Consider the following 17,292-nt stretch of genomic DNA (forward strand, 5'->3'; position numbering starts at 1 on the left):
ACAGGGTACAAAGGAGGGGAAATTGAAAGCATAGAAGCCGTCGAATCATTTTCGACGGTTGAAACAATACAAAAAACGTGGATTTCTGCTGAGGCTACATATATATATATATTAGTAAACCGAACGCAACATTGTAAAGTATGAATTTTTGCCCGTACGATTCTTTGTCCTTGTGGCATTTGGTCAAAGTTTTGCAGAGGTTTGGATCAGGGCAGAGGTCGAGAGGAGTTTGTCCTTTCTTATTTTTCAGGGTAAGATCGGCCCCGTGAGCAGCCAGGAAGCAGGCGATAGACGCACTGCTCTTTTTATCCTGGCCCTGGGCCCCAAGACCCATAAGAAGTCTACCGACGTCCTGAACATCCTGGAGTTGTCGTAACTGGGACAACGTGTGATGTCTCAGAGCTTCGTGCAGCGGTGTATCTCCGTCTTTGTCAGCCACGTTTAAATTCGCACCTTCGCGGACCAGGAGCTGGATAAGAGATGTAAAAAAAATAAATAAATAAATAAATAAAAACTTAACCATCGAGTAGCGGAGGTCTTATGGGGACCCAACAACCCAAAAACCAAAGCAATAATTAATTTAAATACGGCGTAGGTTTTATAATTGCAAGAGCAGTTATTCGTTTGAGTTTTTTTTATTCAATCTCGACTATGTGCAACAAAATAGGAGCTTTGACAGCCTGCACCAAGTTTTTACTGTCGTTAGATTCGTATTATCGATCGAAAACGATCGGCTGATCGCTCCCTTCTCAACGCCGTATTGCATATTGTGGGCAGTCACGTCCATAATTTGGTTTCCAATTTGCACAGACCGCGTTTACACTCACCCTCACTATCTGTGTGTGCTGCCTTTCGACGGCTAGGTGTAAAGCGGTCTGCAGATTTACGTTCTGCAAGTCTAAGTCGGCTTTGCCGGCTTGCGCTAATTGCTCGGCAACTTCTACGTGGTTGTTAAGGGCGGCTAGGTGCAGGGCCGTGTACCCATCGTCCTTCTTTTCATCCACTATCCACGGCCTCGGAAGTTTCGAAAGGAGAACACGCATCGCACTGTAAAATAGAAAAATTCATAGGTGGAATTAATCTTTAAAAATTATTGTGCAAATGAGGATTATTGATGATTCTCGGGAAAAAATTAATTTGCAGAGTCGGTTTGAATAATAATGGTTATTTTTTTTTTTTGTTTTACTTCGCTAAGGTGTCTGATGATAAGCTGAATTACGAAACAGTTAGGTACCTTGTACTATCTATAAGGGCAGTTTGGCGCGAACGTTTGAATTATTATTCATTCCTTGAACTTTGTAAAACTTTGAGAATATATAACGTTAGTCATCTGCATCCAATTTGCAAATGTAAGTTTCATTTAAATTCTTCCCCGGCTTCTTCGCTTGGCTTGGAAGAAACAAAACCGCGAACAAAAGTTAAAAAAAAAAAAAAAAAAGAAGAAGAAGAACAAAAAGAAAAAAATCGAGACTTTGTCCAGATCACAATAGGTATTATCATATTGCGACGTTTGAAATATCTTGATAAAAACATAGGCGTCAAATTACAAACCGCCCAGATATATTCCAGATCAAATTTTTCACAGTATAAAGTGAAATATTTTTATGAGCAAAGTTCGCCCATTTTCCTACCAGAGAAATGGTTTGAAAAGTATTTCAGAACTGTCCAACTACTTTCGCGTGATATAACTTTCGGGTTTGAAATTGTTCGCTGCATGTATCCTGTTTCCTGCACATCTGAGAATAGCGGTGATCAGTTCACTGAGCGGAAATCAAACTTGTTGCGACCCCGTTCCGTGAAGAAGAGAATATAATTTAAATTCAGAAGAAGAAATTATATAAAAAAAAAAAAATACGTAGGTATGCGATAAAAATGATACAATTCTCATAAAATACTTATGCGTGCGAAGGTTAAACTTGGGAGTGCCTTTCATTCTCCGAGTTTCTTCAATTTCATTCTCAATATGTCAATATAAAAATAATATCTAGTCTTCACAGACTTTCATAATATGTACATACACGGATATTGTACAATAACGTTTGAATTTATTGAACGAACGGTTTGTGATGCCAAGAGCGAACTTTTGCCCAAGACCCGGTTTTGTTCCGGCGGTGATTTTTTGTAAAATCAATTTCCCATGCGACCAGGATACCGTCAGAGAGAATGAGAACAGGCATATTATCCGAATCATATCCGAGTCTGTAAACTGCGGCGGAGGATCTCCGTCGAGCCGGTGCCCTGCACATGTGCAGAGTCTGGTGCACCGCTACCGTCTTCGTCTCCCGTCTCCCGTCCCGTTTCTAGGGGTAACCGCGTTGGCCGGGAGGTCAGTTTCTTTGGCTGAATCCCTCGAGGAGGCCCGGTAAGACACTGACAACAGCTGTTAGCTCTGGAGCTTCGTCATGGTCCCCGTGCCTTCTCGGGCCAAAAACCCACCCGTGGGGTATAATTTTTGCATTGTCGAGAGCGTCGAGTTGTCGGAACTATTCGCAATTTTACGGTAAATTGAATTTACTTTGGATTTTTTTTTTTTTTTTATTACTTTTCCTGGAATATCGAAAGAATTTAGTTCATACGTTATAACTGTGAGTTTGAAAAGTAACCGAGTGAAAATCACTTCGAGATCAATCGGTTCACGTTGTTTTTGGAGGAGGGGGTGGATTTATACCAGCTATTTCGGATATTGGCAATTGATCAGTGTCGCTACTAAATCATCGAAACTTCGACCAATTTTGTACATATATTTTATATAACATATATATAAATGAACGAAACTCATAGCGTCGAGAGCCGTTATTCGTTCGACGCTGTTATTCCGTTAGGAAACTTTTGTCTCGTCCTATAGTATGGCTCCCTATGATTTAGAGCCCGGTAGTGACGCTGACGATAAAGAGAATCGCACAGTTTATTTTTGCAAGACCTGCTGCCACGCCAACGCCCGCTATTACCAAAGCTTTAAAATATACGACTGTGGATATACAGACATATAGGACGCTTTACTTGGGCGTAAACAAATTTATAAAAAGAGAGAGAGAGAGAGAAAAAAAAACGCGAAATGGTGAAAAAGAACCTCTTATAACGTCACGTATATTGTATAACGTCCGTCACAGGTGCAGTGTTTATTTTAAATACCGACGCGGGGAAATCAGAAAATCGCGGACAGATTCGCTCATTTTCTAACAGACATGGACCGAGGATACAACTCTACGATGAATCTCCGTTAAACGCCGGGCGAACACTTGCCTTCGTATAAGTTGTAGGTAGGCAGAGGCGCCGAGGCGTTTTGGAGAGACCAACTCATGGCGCCGTTCGTTACGACCGTGTTTAATAATTAATAAATTTAATTATCTCAGCGAAACAGCTACCGTCGCTGTTACCAACCACTGTTGCGGCTTCTGCCACCGCGGCACAGCGTAACAATTATGACGTACAGAGTACAACGTACGCTATATAATATTATTGCGATAATTGCTTGATTAGCACCAATTTTAATTACGATGAGCAGAGTTAGTTGTGTGCGATTGTTAATACTTCGCAGAGTTGACCCGTTACGCGATTGTCTACGATATTTCTTACGTAAAATAGATATACCGTTTATATCATTCACGGGTATATACCAGATGCTTTTAGGGATTAATATGCGAGTATGACTGAGTTTGGGCACCTCAGTTTTCCTTATTTCCGTAGCTCCGTGACGTTAATTTTTTCTCCTTTATCTGTTGCATCGCGCACTTCACTCTCCGCTTCGGCGGTTTGACAAGTCTTGAAATTCTATTTATCTTCCCTCAATTGCACGCGCAGCGCGAGGAACTTTGTTTAGGTAGATTGTTACAAAGTTGAAATTTCTATCAGTCAGTTGGGCGGCCGCCGCCTGCACCTCGGAACGAATCCAATTCCATCAAACTTGGAGTAATAAATAACGGCTTCGATTCTCACTCCCTGCCCCCCCCCCCCCCCCCCCCCCCCCTTGCGCATCGCTGTCAGTCATATTTTGGATTTCCGCTTTACGGACGCGTCATTGCCGCCTCGAATGCGCCTCGCGGCTATTCGCTTACTTCGAAACTTCACAGCCCCCCGGATTTCTCGCTGGAACGACTCTCGTGACGTCGTTGTGAAATATACGTACGTCTTTCTATCCGTGCCGGGACTCCGGGGGTTCAGGAAAACTCGCAGGGCACTTTTTGACGGAGATTCTTTACTGTTGTACGGAGGGGTGAAAATCGGCGGAGGAAGAAAATAATGGCTGTCAATTAACTCGCGGAAAGAGAGTAAAATAAAGGGATCATCGGTATTCCCGGTGGATATTCGAAGACCATTAGTTGGAGCGTGAAGTTGTCCTCGTCGATCCGCAAGCTTCCCATAATTTATGCGTTCAATACGTTCCGCGCCGCGTCACGCTGTCATCTTTCGACTCTCGCCGCTTTTTCTCATCGCCGGCGTTTTAAGCCATACGAGGGTGAGAGTCTAAGGGAGGGAGGGAGGGGTTTGGACGTGATCGTGACGGGGGTTGTCGGCGGTGAAAAAAATATATTAATTTCAAGCTTCCTTAAAGTTATTGCAAAAAATTCGATAGCACTCTTCAAAACTTTTTCGCGGTTGTACGGCAATGGCAATCATATCAAATAAAATACGACGGGATCGTCTCTCCCTGAAAAAGAGAAAGAGAAATGGAAGACGATGAAGAAGAAAAAGGAAGCGAAGAAATTGACGAAGAAGCATGCGGAGAGCGGGTAAGGAGGGAGGGAGAGAAAGAGAAGGAGATATTTGGAGGGAAAGGCAAAAGTGCTTTTATAATGCGAAAAAGTTATACCATGCGGCTGAGACGTGCGTCGTCGTATATTTATGCATGTATATACGTATAACAAATATACGTGCCTTCGTAATAAAATCTATAAATTTTAGGGAAATGTCCGGAGAAGAGCGTCGAGTATGTGAAGATGTGTGCAGTTAAAATGAATTACCTGCTCCCGAGCAAACTTTATTCGTATATCGTACCTACAGAGTTGTAGCTGAAGACTTTCGTCAAATAGATCGGCGAAGATTGGTACGATTGGTGACAAAAAAAAAGATGAGAAAAATCTAAACGGGATGATACCAGACGTATGATATTAATCGGAGTGAATTCGAATAATATTCAAGCATTCCTGATATTCGTATAACAGTGCAAACATTGGGAGTAATTGCAGAGGAAATCAAACGAGGTTTTTCTTTGGTTTTTTTTTTTTTTTTTTCGCGCAGGTTCACCGTAACGTACAAAGTTCAATAATTGACTCAAGAATAAAAGTAAAATGAAAACGTGGCAGAAAAATTATACGAATAAGGATTCCAAGACAGCCGAAGGAATGTTTCAGGCGTATGTTTTATAGCGTGATTCTCGAAGCACCTGGTGAGATGTAAAAATTTACCAGTAAATTTTCAGTCTGCAGAAAAAAGCACGTGGGCTCGTACCTCCACGTGGGCCATGTGGCGATGATGCTTGCAGAGTTCCTGAAAAGTTTCTTTTTTCTCCTCCCTCTCTCTCTCTCTCTCTCTCGCTCTTCCTCTTTTTCCCTTTTTCCGTTTCACCGAGAGACCGGCAAGTGCAGGGGGGCGAGAGGAAAAAGGATAGAGAAAGAGAGAAGGAAAGTGGTGAGGGAAGGTTAAGCGCGTTTGTGAAATCTGATAGGTTCTTCGTATATCGGTGTACGGTATCCTGCGGATGGCGGGAGGAGGGCTGGAAGAGATAGAGAGAGGATCTTGAGAGAGCGACGCACTTTGGGTCAATGCGATCGCATGGCTCACGCTCCAGTGGCAACATCCTAAAGATACTGCAGGTAGGCACGGGGAATATCGGAAGCAGAGAACGGAATAAAAGTGGGGGGATCCCCCGTGCACACACAAAATGCCTTTCGCGTATTTTTCGAGTGCTTCTTTACAGTCGGAGTGGATTGGATCGGACGAAAGTAGGCAATTGATCGGATAATAGGAAAGATGCGATATTCCTTTCCTCGGATCCTCAGTTCCTGGATTCCCTCATGGTCCGACCAGGAACGCTATCCTCTCTCCTCGGGGTATAAAGAACAGTCTCCATGTCTTATATCCGAGGGTGCGGTGCGGGGTGTCTCAATTGCAAAAGAAAAAGCAGCCGGATTGTTTTTGCGGCGAGCACTTTCGCGGCTAGCCGTGCGAGGGGAGATTTGATACGCCGTGGAAAATCCTAGAGCATTCCGCGTCTCGCCAAGCCGTAAGTTCTAACTATTCAACAAAAAAAAGCTCCGCGCATTCCGACAGACGACTAGAAAAAGTCGCGATTCGAGGCGAGGTGTAGGTTTTGGAAAAATCAATTTAGTTCGTCGATTATTGGCAGTCAACGATGGAAATGCCCAAATCAATAAATTGCTACACACACACGAACGCATTCCTGCACTGGTTATTTATTAATATTTTTGCTTGTTACGCGAATGGATTATCCGCACATCTCGTTCTAATAGCTTAATGTATTAGTTAAATAAATTGAATAACTCCCGATCATCCGCCTTCTTCTTTCCTTCTCTTTTTTTTCTTTTTCGGAAACGAAAACACGCTTCCCTAATTATCCCTGTTTTTTTTTATCCGTCCGCTACTATACGCGTACCTATCCGTCGGTCCAGGAATACGCGTTAAGCCGACAGTTGTCCAACATTCACCACCATCGAGGACAAACGCTATTCCCGGAGTTATGTGACGAGAGGGAAAGAGAAGGGAAATAAGAAAAGTGAGATTAAAAAACATCTATGCAAGTAACATTACACCGACTCTTTAGTGTCCACTTGAAACGATCCTTGAAAAATAAGAAAAGAACACGGTTTTACCTCACCTTCCGTTTCCGGGTAACTTATGGCAAAGTCAAATTGTTACAGACTATCTCCGATTCTGCTCGAAAAATGGGCCGTTTTTCCTCCTTTCCCAAAATTTATTCTTTTTGCCACGTACTTGTAGGCGCAGCGATTCAAGGGGTTATCTCAAATCTCACTCCCGGTGTAAACTCGAGGAGCGAATTGTCGTGGACGCAGGTTACACGTTCCGCAGATTGTTGGAGAATGGCGGTGCAAGGGGTCGAATAAAGCGGAGCTGAGCGAGCTCATCTGTCAGAGGGATATATTTACGGAGTAAAATACTGTCAACAAACGTTGCAGGTTGTACATACTCTCAAGGCCCCTTGAGCTCTCCTCCTTTTTCGTCCTACAGCAGCAGGACCGACAACGACCAAAGGATTCCCGAGGTAGGAAACAGGGTCTCCTTGTGTCAAGCCTATCTCGTGCTTGAGTGTTGCCGTGTTTACGTTGATGGACAGCTTCTGGGTTAGTTCCACCACCTGGTGCCTCGTTCAACGACCAACCAAGAACGCCGTCATCCCCCTACACTCCCCAACGCCGGGTTTGTGTATGTGGTCAAAATCCAATTTTACAAATATCCGTAAAGGTCTCCTTGGCGATGATGGACGTCAGAAACTTTCTGCACGTATAAGGGTGCGGTTGAGAAATAATTTTCGACATTGCAGCGAGGGTCGAAAATTAATCTCGGTCATTCTCTTCAGGTTCTTAAGCCAGACGCGATGCATTTTTGACACGCATTTTTACTCGCAAAGTCGATTTATCAGGTAGACATCGGAATTGTACGAAAAAAATGTAAAAAAAAAAAAAAATAGAAAATAATTTTACAGTAGAAATTTACTTTTTCTCTCTATTATCAATTCAACGAGTCTTGGATATTTTTTTCTTCTTTCCCTCAATTCTTGAAGGTGTCAGTAATTTGAGGGAGAACTTGTAGCTAAAACTGATCGGAATGAGGAAAATCTTGGAATCGTTGAAATTATTTAAAAGTTGAATGTTTTTATTTTTATATTTGTCTTGCGTGTATTTATAATAAAGAAGAGATGAAAATTCTCATTCATCCGAAACTTCCTCAATACAACTGTTTATTTTCTGAACAATATTTGGCGCCCCCCCCCCCCCTCCCCCCCCTCGCGACGCGACGTTGTATTATATTACAATCGAAGCAACCATCTGCACACAGTGGCGGGTGGTATTTTTTCCTTTGGTATTTCTACTCTCGAGCTGTAAACAAGTCGTTTTCGTCGTACGACGGCTAGGAGCCAGGACTACGAAGACGATGAAGAGGAGGAAAAACAGGAACGAGAAGGGGCAGTAGCCTCAGTCTCGAATGAAATTTCCCTATTCCGCAAGTCCGGCATCTACATAGGCATGAGGCGAAGGGTCCCGGTTACGCCAACGGGCCAATGGTACGTCGTAATTTATTTTTACGTTCCCGTAATAGATATGAAAGAAGCGCGCGATAGGGAGGGGAGGGGGGGGGGAGAGAAATAACTGCGACTGGAAAGAAACTTGGTCTCGGATGCATCTTCGGGAAAAGAAAACGAAAATGTAAAAAAAAAAAAAAACAAACAATATATTAAAAGCATTAAGGAGGCCTTTTCCTAGCGGGGCTAACATTTCACCCCGTCTCCGAAAATTTCTGTAACGTAATTAAAAATAAGCGAGTAACAACGCACGAAATAAAAAAGTTGTAAAGGGAAGAAAAAAAAAAAAAAATGAAAAAAAATACTCGGCAAAGAAAATAAAGTGAAAAAAAGAAAAACGATTATAAAAGTAGATGATAAAAAATAGGAAATATATATGCTTGAGGGGGGGAGGACGGCTAACGCGCGCGTGACGAGGATCATGTGCGTGTGTAAGATCGCTGCGGGTTTAATAAAAATAGCGTCGCGACGCGTCGGTCGTTGGTTTTCTCTCTCTTGTAGCACCGCGTGCGCCGGCATTATTCGGGGATGCATATCGGTAGGCGCGCGGCGTCGCGGTGCTACGGCCGTCACCGTAACGCGATTTAATTTTAGACCCCCGTGCGGACGTCGAGAAATTCATACTTGCAGCTGCAGCGGCGGCGGGGGGAGGGGGGGGGGGGGGGCGGCAAGGAGCGATGCCGAATCATCGAAAAAATGACGATCCACGTCGCTGGCCTCGGGGTTATTCAACGCCGAAAAGAGATGATCGTGTGTAACGGCGAGGTGGAGGAAGAGGGTGAAAGAGGGCAGCCCTGACGAAGACGAAGAAGAAGAAGAAGAAGAAGAAGAAGAAGACCAGACGCCACGGGCGATCGTAGACTGGGAATAATAGAGGCGGATCCCTATCCTCAGCCGAGCTTCTTCTTCTTCTTCTTCTTCTTCTTCTTCTGCTTCTTCTTCTCCTTCGTCTTCTTCGTCGTCGTCGTCGTCGTCGTCGTCGTCGTCGTAGTTGGAACCGGCGAGACTTCTTCGGTCCAGGAATAGTCGCCATGTGGCGGAGGAGGCCGTCCATGGCAAACCTATTTCGGGTAAAGACAAATTTGGCCCGAGGGCTGCCGAGCCATGCCGTCGAGCGTTGCTCGTCAAGTGTAGGTTTACATACTCGGGCCCCTGCAGGGGGGGGATATGGGTGGCGTTGGGTGTGACAGGGAGGCCAATGGGATGTGTGCAGCCATTTTTAGAGGGCTTGTTGAAGGAGCTGAGGCCAACGGATGCGGCATTCAGTCCGAGGCGGTCTAGCCGGCCAGGAGGCCACGCTGCGGTCTAAGATCTAGCGAACTCCGCGGTTCCGACATCCCGGCACAATCGCTCGGCGTTCGATCCCCGGTTCCACCCTCCGAGAGATTCGAGTCCGGTCGGCCCCCGAAGAAACGCGTCGGTTGAATCGAGGGGCCGACGATGACCGCGCGGTGCCGTTTTCACGGGGGTTTTGTTTTCCGATTCCGCGCTCCGTACGTACCGAGTTGATCAGTGCTCTTTGGAGAAGGCTGTTCCTCGTTAACCGTCGACGGGTGTCGACACCCTCCTCCGCACGAGGGAAGGAAGAGCGAAAAGTCGAAGGTCCTCGCAGAGCCAGACAACTGTTCCGTACTTCCTTACTTCCCATAGTGAAAGCGACTTATGGAATGTAAAGAAGTATGGAGCCGGGTTGTGGCCGTTCGACACCCGGAGCCAAAGAGAAGAAGACCCGGGGACGGAGTCGCGGTTAAACAAAGTGAAAAAGTAATACGTCGATGTAAGAGAGGAGAGAGAAAGAGAGAGAGAGAGAGAGAGAGAGAGAAAGTAAGAGAGAGAGAGATAAAGAGAGCGAGAAAGAGCGAGAGATAAAGAGAAATAGACGATCGGTGAAGGATTCGAGGTGTAATTGAACCAACAAAGCGAAATTTCCGATTTACGAACACGCGGTAATCGGCGAGTCCTCGAACCCGGTGTGCAGACGATACCCGAAAGAGTTTATAAATAGCGCCGCGGTTCTCCGTGGGGGCGCCGCGACGGGCGTCGTTCGCCGTTCGAAAATAGAAACTCGCGTCCGCGTAGGCCATATTTCCAGAAATAAGTTCTCCGATTTCACGATCTATTTCCGGCACGCCCGCGGCTCCGGTGCAGTAGACCGCCGTATAAGGAGAGAGTGCAACGCCACGTACGCGGGGCCCGGGATCCCTGGACATCGGGGGTAATTCTCAAGCAGAGGACAATCGAAAGGACCAAAGATTCCCCGCCGCCTCGCGCAGCTACAATGCCGCAATTTATGCCTCGTTACCATTTCGGTGATTCCGGCACCCGCGGGGATAAAATTTATACCCGGCCTACGGCCTCTCCTGATATAAAGAAGAGACGATGGTACGCGCCTCAGCCTTCTCCTTCTCTACTAATCCCGCCTCCCTCCCCCCTCGCTTTATCATAAGAAATGGCAATTAATACGCTGCTCCGCCACCGTTATTCAAGGTCCGTATTACCACCCCCTCCTCGCCAACCTCTTCGGGGCACTCGTTTCACTATATTCGACTCAAAATTTAGAAAAAAATGTACATCTCACCCTCCCGATGTTCAGCCCCTCAGCTCTATATATTTCATTCGCTTCTTCGACTGTAATTTTGGACGTCAATTTCTGTGTATCAGCGGCCGCGACACGCGGGTGAAAATTATTCCTACAATTTTATGGTTGAGTAAATTATCTTTCGAAATGAAACCTTAAAAGTGACAATGTGAAAATAATCCACCGTAATACCGCATAATTTTGATTAGTAGATGACCGTTCGTGTAAGGAAAAAAAAAAACCACATAATTGCTTTCTATCATTCGTTTCAATAAGAATTTTGAAACATGGAACGTATAACTGACCCATAACGAAATGCGCGGGAGAAACGTAACGTTTTTACGCATTTGGATCTTGCAATATCCAATTTAAATTCAATTTCCCCTTTACGGCTAGGATATATGCGTTATATAGATATACAGATTTACTGGTACAACTCGGCATATTGTCGACGATATTGCGTACGTACTTATATGTGTGTATTTTCGTGTTTGCGTGCATACATATAGGTTATAACCTATACTGGGGATAATAGATGCGATGCATAAAGATACGATCCGCGGGGAAAAATGTTTGCTAGTAAATTACGTATACGTACAGAAACGGTACCATTATTTGCTCTTGCGCCTTCTCACGAATCGAGTTCATATACAGCGAGGGAAATATCTGCTTTGAATCACATCGCTCGCGTATTCGGAAGAAATAAAAATTATTCTCCGATCGTCACTGTATTTATGATTATTCATATTATTATTATTATTATTGATAATATCATTTTATAAATTACGTGGTAAAATTAGTCAAATCCAGACTAAGCACGTTTCAAAATTTTCGATGCATTATTTCCATAAAACAATATTGATAATCGTAATGACGGTAATATTAATAATAATAATAATAACGGTAACAGCCTCAACACTCCAGGTAATATCGTTATTTTCATTAATACCGTGGGCACACGCTCTGATTGACGGTGTACACATGCTGTGCGCGGTAATGTTATACCAGTGTTGTTATATTTCGTTATCAATAATTTACATCATTTCATTGTATAATATGATTTGTATAAAGAAGGAGAAAAAATAATTAATTACCGTCACCCGGGTGGACATGAAATTTTTACGACGTAAACGCATGAAGGGATTGTTTTTAAATTTATTAATTTTTTTATTTTGCTGATGTCTAACAAAAACTTAAAGATCTGACGGATTAAGCTGTTAACTAACAAATTGTACGTCAGTCATGAATATTGAATTTTTCACGCGACGCGGTTATTGTACATTTACTAATAAGCTTGTTATTAGTCAGAGGCAGACGAAATTCGAGCATGTGGTGCACTGCTGTTGCAGGCTTCTTGTGAGATTTGTTTTACCAGAGGAAAGGAGGATCTCATCCACTCGAATTCGCTCCGATCTTTTACTACGGCAGTATTTGCAGCGTGAAAACGAAGACCGAGACCAGATGTACCGGGTGAAGCATGTTTCGTATTTTCTCGTAAAGACGAATAGACAGTGAGTAATGAAAACCTCGGATCGATATACCAACGATTAGTAATTTTCTTTTAAACATTCAGCAGGAATCAAGGGCTGAGAACCACTGACCGAAGGATAGACACGAAGCCTGCGTGAAATTCCGGGAATATATCAGCCAGAATCATAACTTCAGAAGCGTATAATCATCGGCATTTGCTAATTACAAAGCTGTAATTGCTCGAAACGTGTGTACCTGCGTACATAGGTCATGACAACGGAACCTCGGAATTGGCAACAACTGCCGCTGCAGGTCGACGTCTCATGCGATATTAATCACGAGTGGAGGTACAACGATTCTAATCAGAGTTACCCGGCGACACATTCTTCTCGCCGAACAATTCCCGGTAATCTGCAAACCAAACTACACCCGATTCCACGTGTGTGCACCACCTGTAAAGGCGCGGGGGTAAATCACCCGAGAACAACGAACATCGAGCGCTGTTGATTCGTTGTAAAAGAATATCATAAGAATCGAGTCGAAAAATTGTTCGCATATGTTATTTCACAAGTATAAACTGCGGACAAATATCTTCTACGATGTTGAAACTCTCCACGATCAACGTCATTCTCGTCTCGAGGAATCATCGGAGTTCCTTTTTTACAGTAAGCTCAGAAAAATCAAGGGAGGCACGGATGTTCCCCAATCTTTTACGCAGGTCGGGAATCGGGGGACTTCCGTGGCAGGTTTAGCCTCGTGGCGAAGTCCCTCGGGCGACAGGTTTGGGTCCAATCCATGTACTTGGTTCCGGCGGGATCCCAGCCGGCGGGGTACCGATGATCGTGCGAATTGTCAGTGCGCACGTGACCGTCGTACGAAGAGGCCAATAGTTGTCACCAGCTTTGCCCTCTTCTCCCATCACCGGGCCGCCAATTTCATCCAGCTTTACCCACCCCCGAGGTTTTTTTCAACCGCCCAAACTTCGCTTCGTACTCGACGCTTTTCTGCCGACTCTGCATCGGCGATTAAATTTGTCATATACGTACAAGCAATCTGACGAACTGAAATTACGCCGAGCTTTTGGACCATGCGACCATATGTAATATCGATTATATTCCCTTAATTCGCGCGGTATTAGCGATGTGTAATCGGTGATTTTCGATTGGTGGAGCATCGTCAATTCGGTTTCCGATAATTCAAGGAGAATCGAATTGTGATTATCGTCGTCATCAAACGATCGTCGATGAATAGTTTATTCGCATAATTCGGGTACCGAAGCACGGATCAATCCGATTTTACAGCTCATTTGCACCTTTTTGCAGCGATGAAATGGTTTTTGCGAAATTCCAGTTACGAGCAAATAACTTGACACAATTGTAGATTTTACAAGTATTTTGATACGCGATCACATACGACTGCATAAAGCTCCCGCGCAACGACTAGGACAAGTCTCTCGGTTAATTGCGTGGTCATGAATAAAAAAAAAACAAACAAATTCTCATACTCGACAGACTCAATTAACGCGTGTTATATGCGTCAACGTCGTAATCCTGCAGGACGAAACGGGGGGTGAAGATTCGTCGAAACGTAAGGACGCGGGATTCGTTCAGCAGGTCTGTCTCAACTTGACCTTATGCCTTAAGTATCAACGATCAGCCGTATAATTTAAGAATCCAGCAGCATCGCTCTTCAATTCCTTTTCAATTCTTCACCGTACAAAAGGAGGACCAAAATGACTGCGGGTAAGCAAAGTAATCTACGAAAATTTGGTCTCGCAATGCTAACACGGCGACTGCAGCGTTGTTTTTTCATTTTTCGGAACTACATCGAGGAATTTGTAACGGAACTTCCGGTTGCCATGAGAGGTATCTATAACCCGATCCCGGTTTCCTTGACAGCGGGAAGAACTGCACGTGTTTACATTTTCAAACGAGCGAATGCATCGCGCTGCGCTTCACTCGTTCTGTGCATCGCCTATCTTTCTCATTTTATCTATTTTCTTCTATTTACCGAGATTCCTTCCGGCTTTTTTACCGCCTCGCCGATTCCACCTCCCCTGCAGCTGCCAGCTACGGGATACAATTTAAATACCTACTTCCAGACCATTTTCTACCTCAGAGGATAGAACGTGCCCCCCGACATTGCTCAGCCAAATACACCTGCCGAGATCGCATTCCTCGTCGAACGTTAAGGAATCTACATTATGCATTTTGTACGGCACAGTGGATGGCGAGATGAACGCGATCTTCACTTTGAATTTCATCATGATTTATCGGTGTGTCTGCGTTCGAGTTTCAGGAAATATCGAAAGCACGGCTGAAGCCTCGAAGTTCTCTGGAGGTAATAATACAAGAGACTGTGCTGTACACTGGGTTTTTCAAAAGAGCCTAATAATACTAACAATTCACTGATATCAGTGATCTCGCACTGGTTTACATTCAGATATTATCAGTAACGGTGCAGAGCAATTGTTTCGCCATAATGAGTAATTCCATTCGATCGAAGTGTTTCGTGTGTAAAACAGAACCGAAGATAACGATGATGGAAAATGGTCGCAACACGTGCCGTTTAAATTCGCCATCTTTTCAATGGACCAGTTGATAACCGGCCGGCTCGTCTGATAAATCCGTCTGTCGACCCCTGCAGGCGGGGTGGTTCCTTGCTTGCCAGTTTCCGCACGTAAGTGAATCGTCAGCTTGTCGACGAGCCGGAGTTCTCCAGACTGGACTCGCTTTATTCAAGTTCCTCTCGTCCCTCATCCGGCGGCCATCGCCATCGCCATCGCCATCGCCATCGTCATGGCAGTCTCCAGGCGAGAACCGATTGGAACTCAGCCCGGAAAAGGTGTCGAGTGCATTCCGGGGGAGCATGACGTGAATGGCTGGGCGAGAATCCGCGTTTGAAGTTTCAAAACAAGAACAAAGCATACCTCGGTGCAATTTATAAGATGGTCACGTGCAACCGTCGTCCAACTTTGCCGGCTAATCAGAAAAATCCACCCCCGCATCCCTCTGACTATCGAACCGGGGGATGGGGGTTTATTGAATTGTTCCTCGCCAGTCCTGCCATGCCGGATGACTACCCTCTTCCTCCTCCTTCTTCTCCTCCTCCTCGCCTCCCGCAGGATCCAGTCAGCCGCGAAGAGGCTTTGCCGGTCTGTACCGAACCCCCGCCCTCCCGCCCTCGGAGCTCAATCAAGACTCTGCTGTTCTAAGATTTTTTACGATAGACTGGAGTTGGCTGTCTCGAACTCTTCTAATAGTTTGTCGTTTTTTTTTTTTCAACTTTTTCTCCGCTCCCCAGTCGCGGCAGAGTTCTCCGATTTTAGTGAGCGTTGAATCGGTCTTCCGACGTTCCTCCTTTTCGTTATATATTCAATTCTTCGATAAAATTTTCTCTCCGACGATCGGACTACCTGTGAGTCTATGTGAGGTAAAAATATGTCTAGGATTAAAAATTCTCTCTTCCCGCAAAAACGAACCTCGCTTCAACGCTGACTCAAACTCTTGAACTTGACCCACGATCTGATTTACACAGACCGATTCTCCTTCATCGAGCAACGATTGCACAGTGTGCGAGAAAAAATTTCCTGCTTCGCCATTCTCGTGGTAAATAAAAAGGAAGAAAAAAATAGACTCAGGCGGAGCGTGGTTGGCCCGAGAAAATCTACAGTAGGTATAGCCGGTCCGCGACCACGTCTAGTTGGGAATTTCACCCGTCGGGCAAATAACGGAATTGAATTACCGCAAAGATTAGTTTTTCTATCGGCATGGGCTACCAGGGGGGCGAAAGAAGAAGCCGAGAGACGCGGTTGCCGGGTATGGTTTTCGTTATACGGATAGAGGGCAGATAGCACCCCACACCTCGGGGGTAGGTGTAGCAGCCGCCGCGGCCGCTTCTCATCCCGTTCCTGCTCTCTTGCCAGGCGTTTTTCGACCCCCAAACTCCGGCGGCTGAGCGACGGTATGTGTGTCACGTACGAGCTGCCAGCTCCTCCCTTCCCTCGCCCTTGGCCCCCTTTTACGCTCCTGGGAGGATCGCGGGGGTGGGATGGTCACGTGTGCAAGCTCGACTGGTGTGCGAATAAGTGGAGAAAGGGGGAGGGAATTTCGTGAACGGCATACCGAGTCTACACAATAATACCGCCATATACAGCCCTTTTCTCCCTTACTGATAAACACTGTCAATACGACAATTGCCGGTGCGTATAAAAGGGAGGGCGGGTATTCTATTTTTGACTCTTTTTTTTTTTCTTTCTCTCTTTCTCTTTTTTTTTTTACCATTTGGCAAGATCCTTGCAAGGCGAAGGAGCTTTGAGAAAGTTTTTAAAAACGCTTCATCACTCGTTAGTTGTTACCTGTCTGCTGTCTGCAGACTCGATTTATACTCTGAGAGATCGTAACGGCAACATGGTTCCGTAGGTCGTTTGTATCTATTCCCTTGGAATTTAAAACACTGCTAGTTTAGACCACTTAGAGAAAGTTTTCTCGTATTTTACTGCGCAGAGTGAAATCGACGTCATCGACTTATTGTGAGCTAGTAGTACGTTGTATACACCTCTCAAATGAAATAATATTCTCTTTTAAAGCCGGGAAAAGACAATTGTAGTGAGAAGAGCAAATTTTTCAATTTTAATTTTTCAATATTAACGACGGAGGCGGAAAAGATAATCGAAGATTAGAATTTGTATAATTATTCTAGTCTGATTATTCCAGGATTAAATTTAATATCCGTTTTTGTACGTTGGTCAGAGTCAGCGTAATAGGTATTATAATAAATACGCTACGTATATTCGATTCAATTAAAATGGGCGTATGGTGGTCAGGAATTTGACTCTGACTAAAACAATGTATTTTTGACGTATAAAAGTACTTGATTGTTTTGTATTCACGTAAATTTTCGTTAATAATTTCCGAAACAATTACGTATCGAAATATTGGCACAACGAGGTGAGCGAGAAGATAAA

General features: G+C 44.6%; 1 protein-coding gene across 3 annotated transcripts in view; it reads right to left on the bottom strand.

The window, feature by feature from the left end:
• Positions 1-17,292, bottom strand: part of LOC124176375 (E3 ubiquitin-protein ligase MIB1) — a 247,894-nt gene that overhangs the window by 4,137 nt on the left and 226,465 nt on the right. For all 3 annotated transcript variants that reach the window (XM_046557593.1, XM_046557592.1, XM_046557591.1), the window contains exons 10-11: positions 828-1,047; positions 159-469 (exon numbers count right to left, since the gene is read on the bottom strand). In XM_046557593.1, coding sequence (XP_046413549.1) covers positions 159-469; positions 828-1,047 — 531 coding nt within the window. The remainder of the gene's footprint in view (positions 1-158; positions 470-827; positions 1,048-17,292) is intronic.

This window comes from Neodiprion fabricii, chromosome 2 (assembly GCF_021155785.1).
Source record: "Neodiprion fabricii isolate iyNeoFabr1 chromosome 2, iyNeoFabr1.1, whole genome shotgun sequence".
Taxonomy (NCBI): Eukaryota; Metazoa; Arthropoda; class Insecta; order Hymenoptera; family Diprionidae; genus Neodiprion; species Neodiprion fabricii.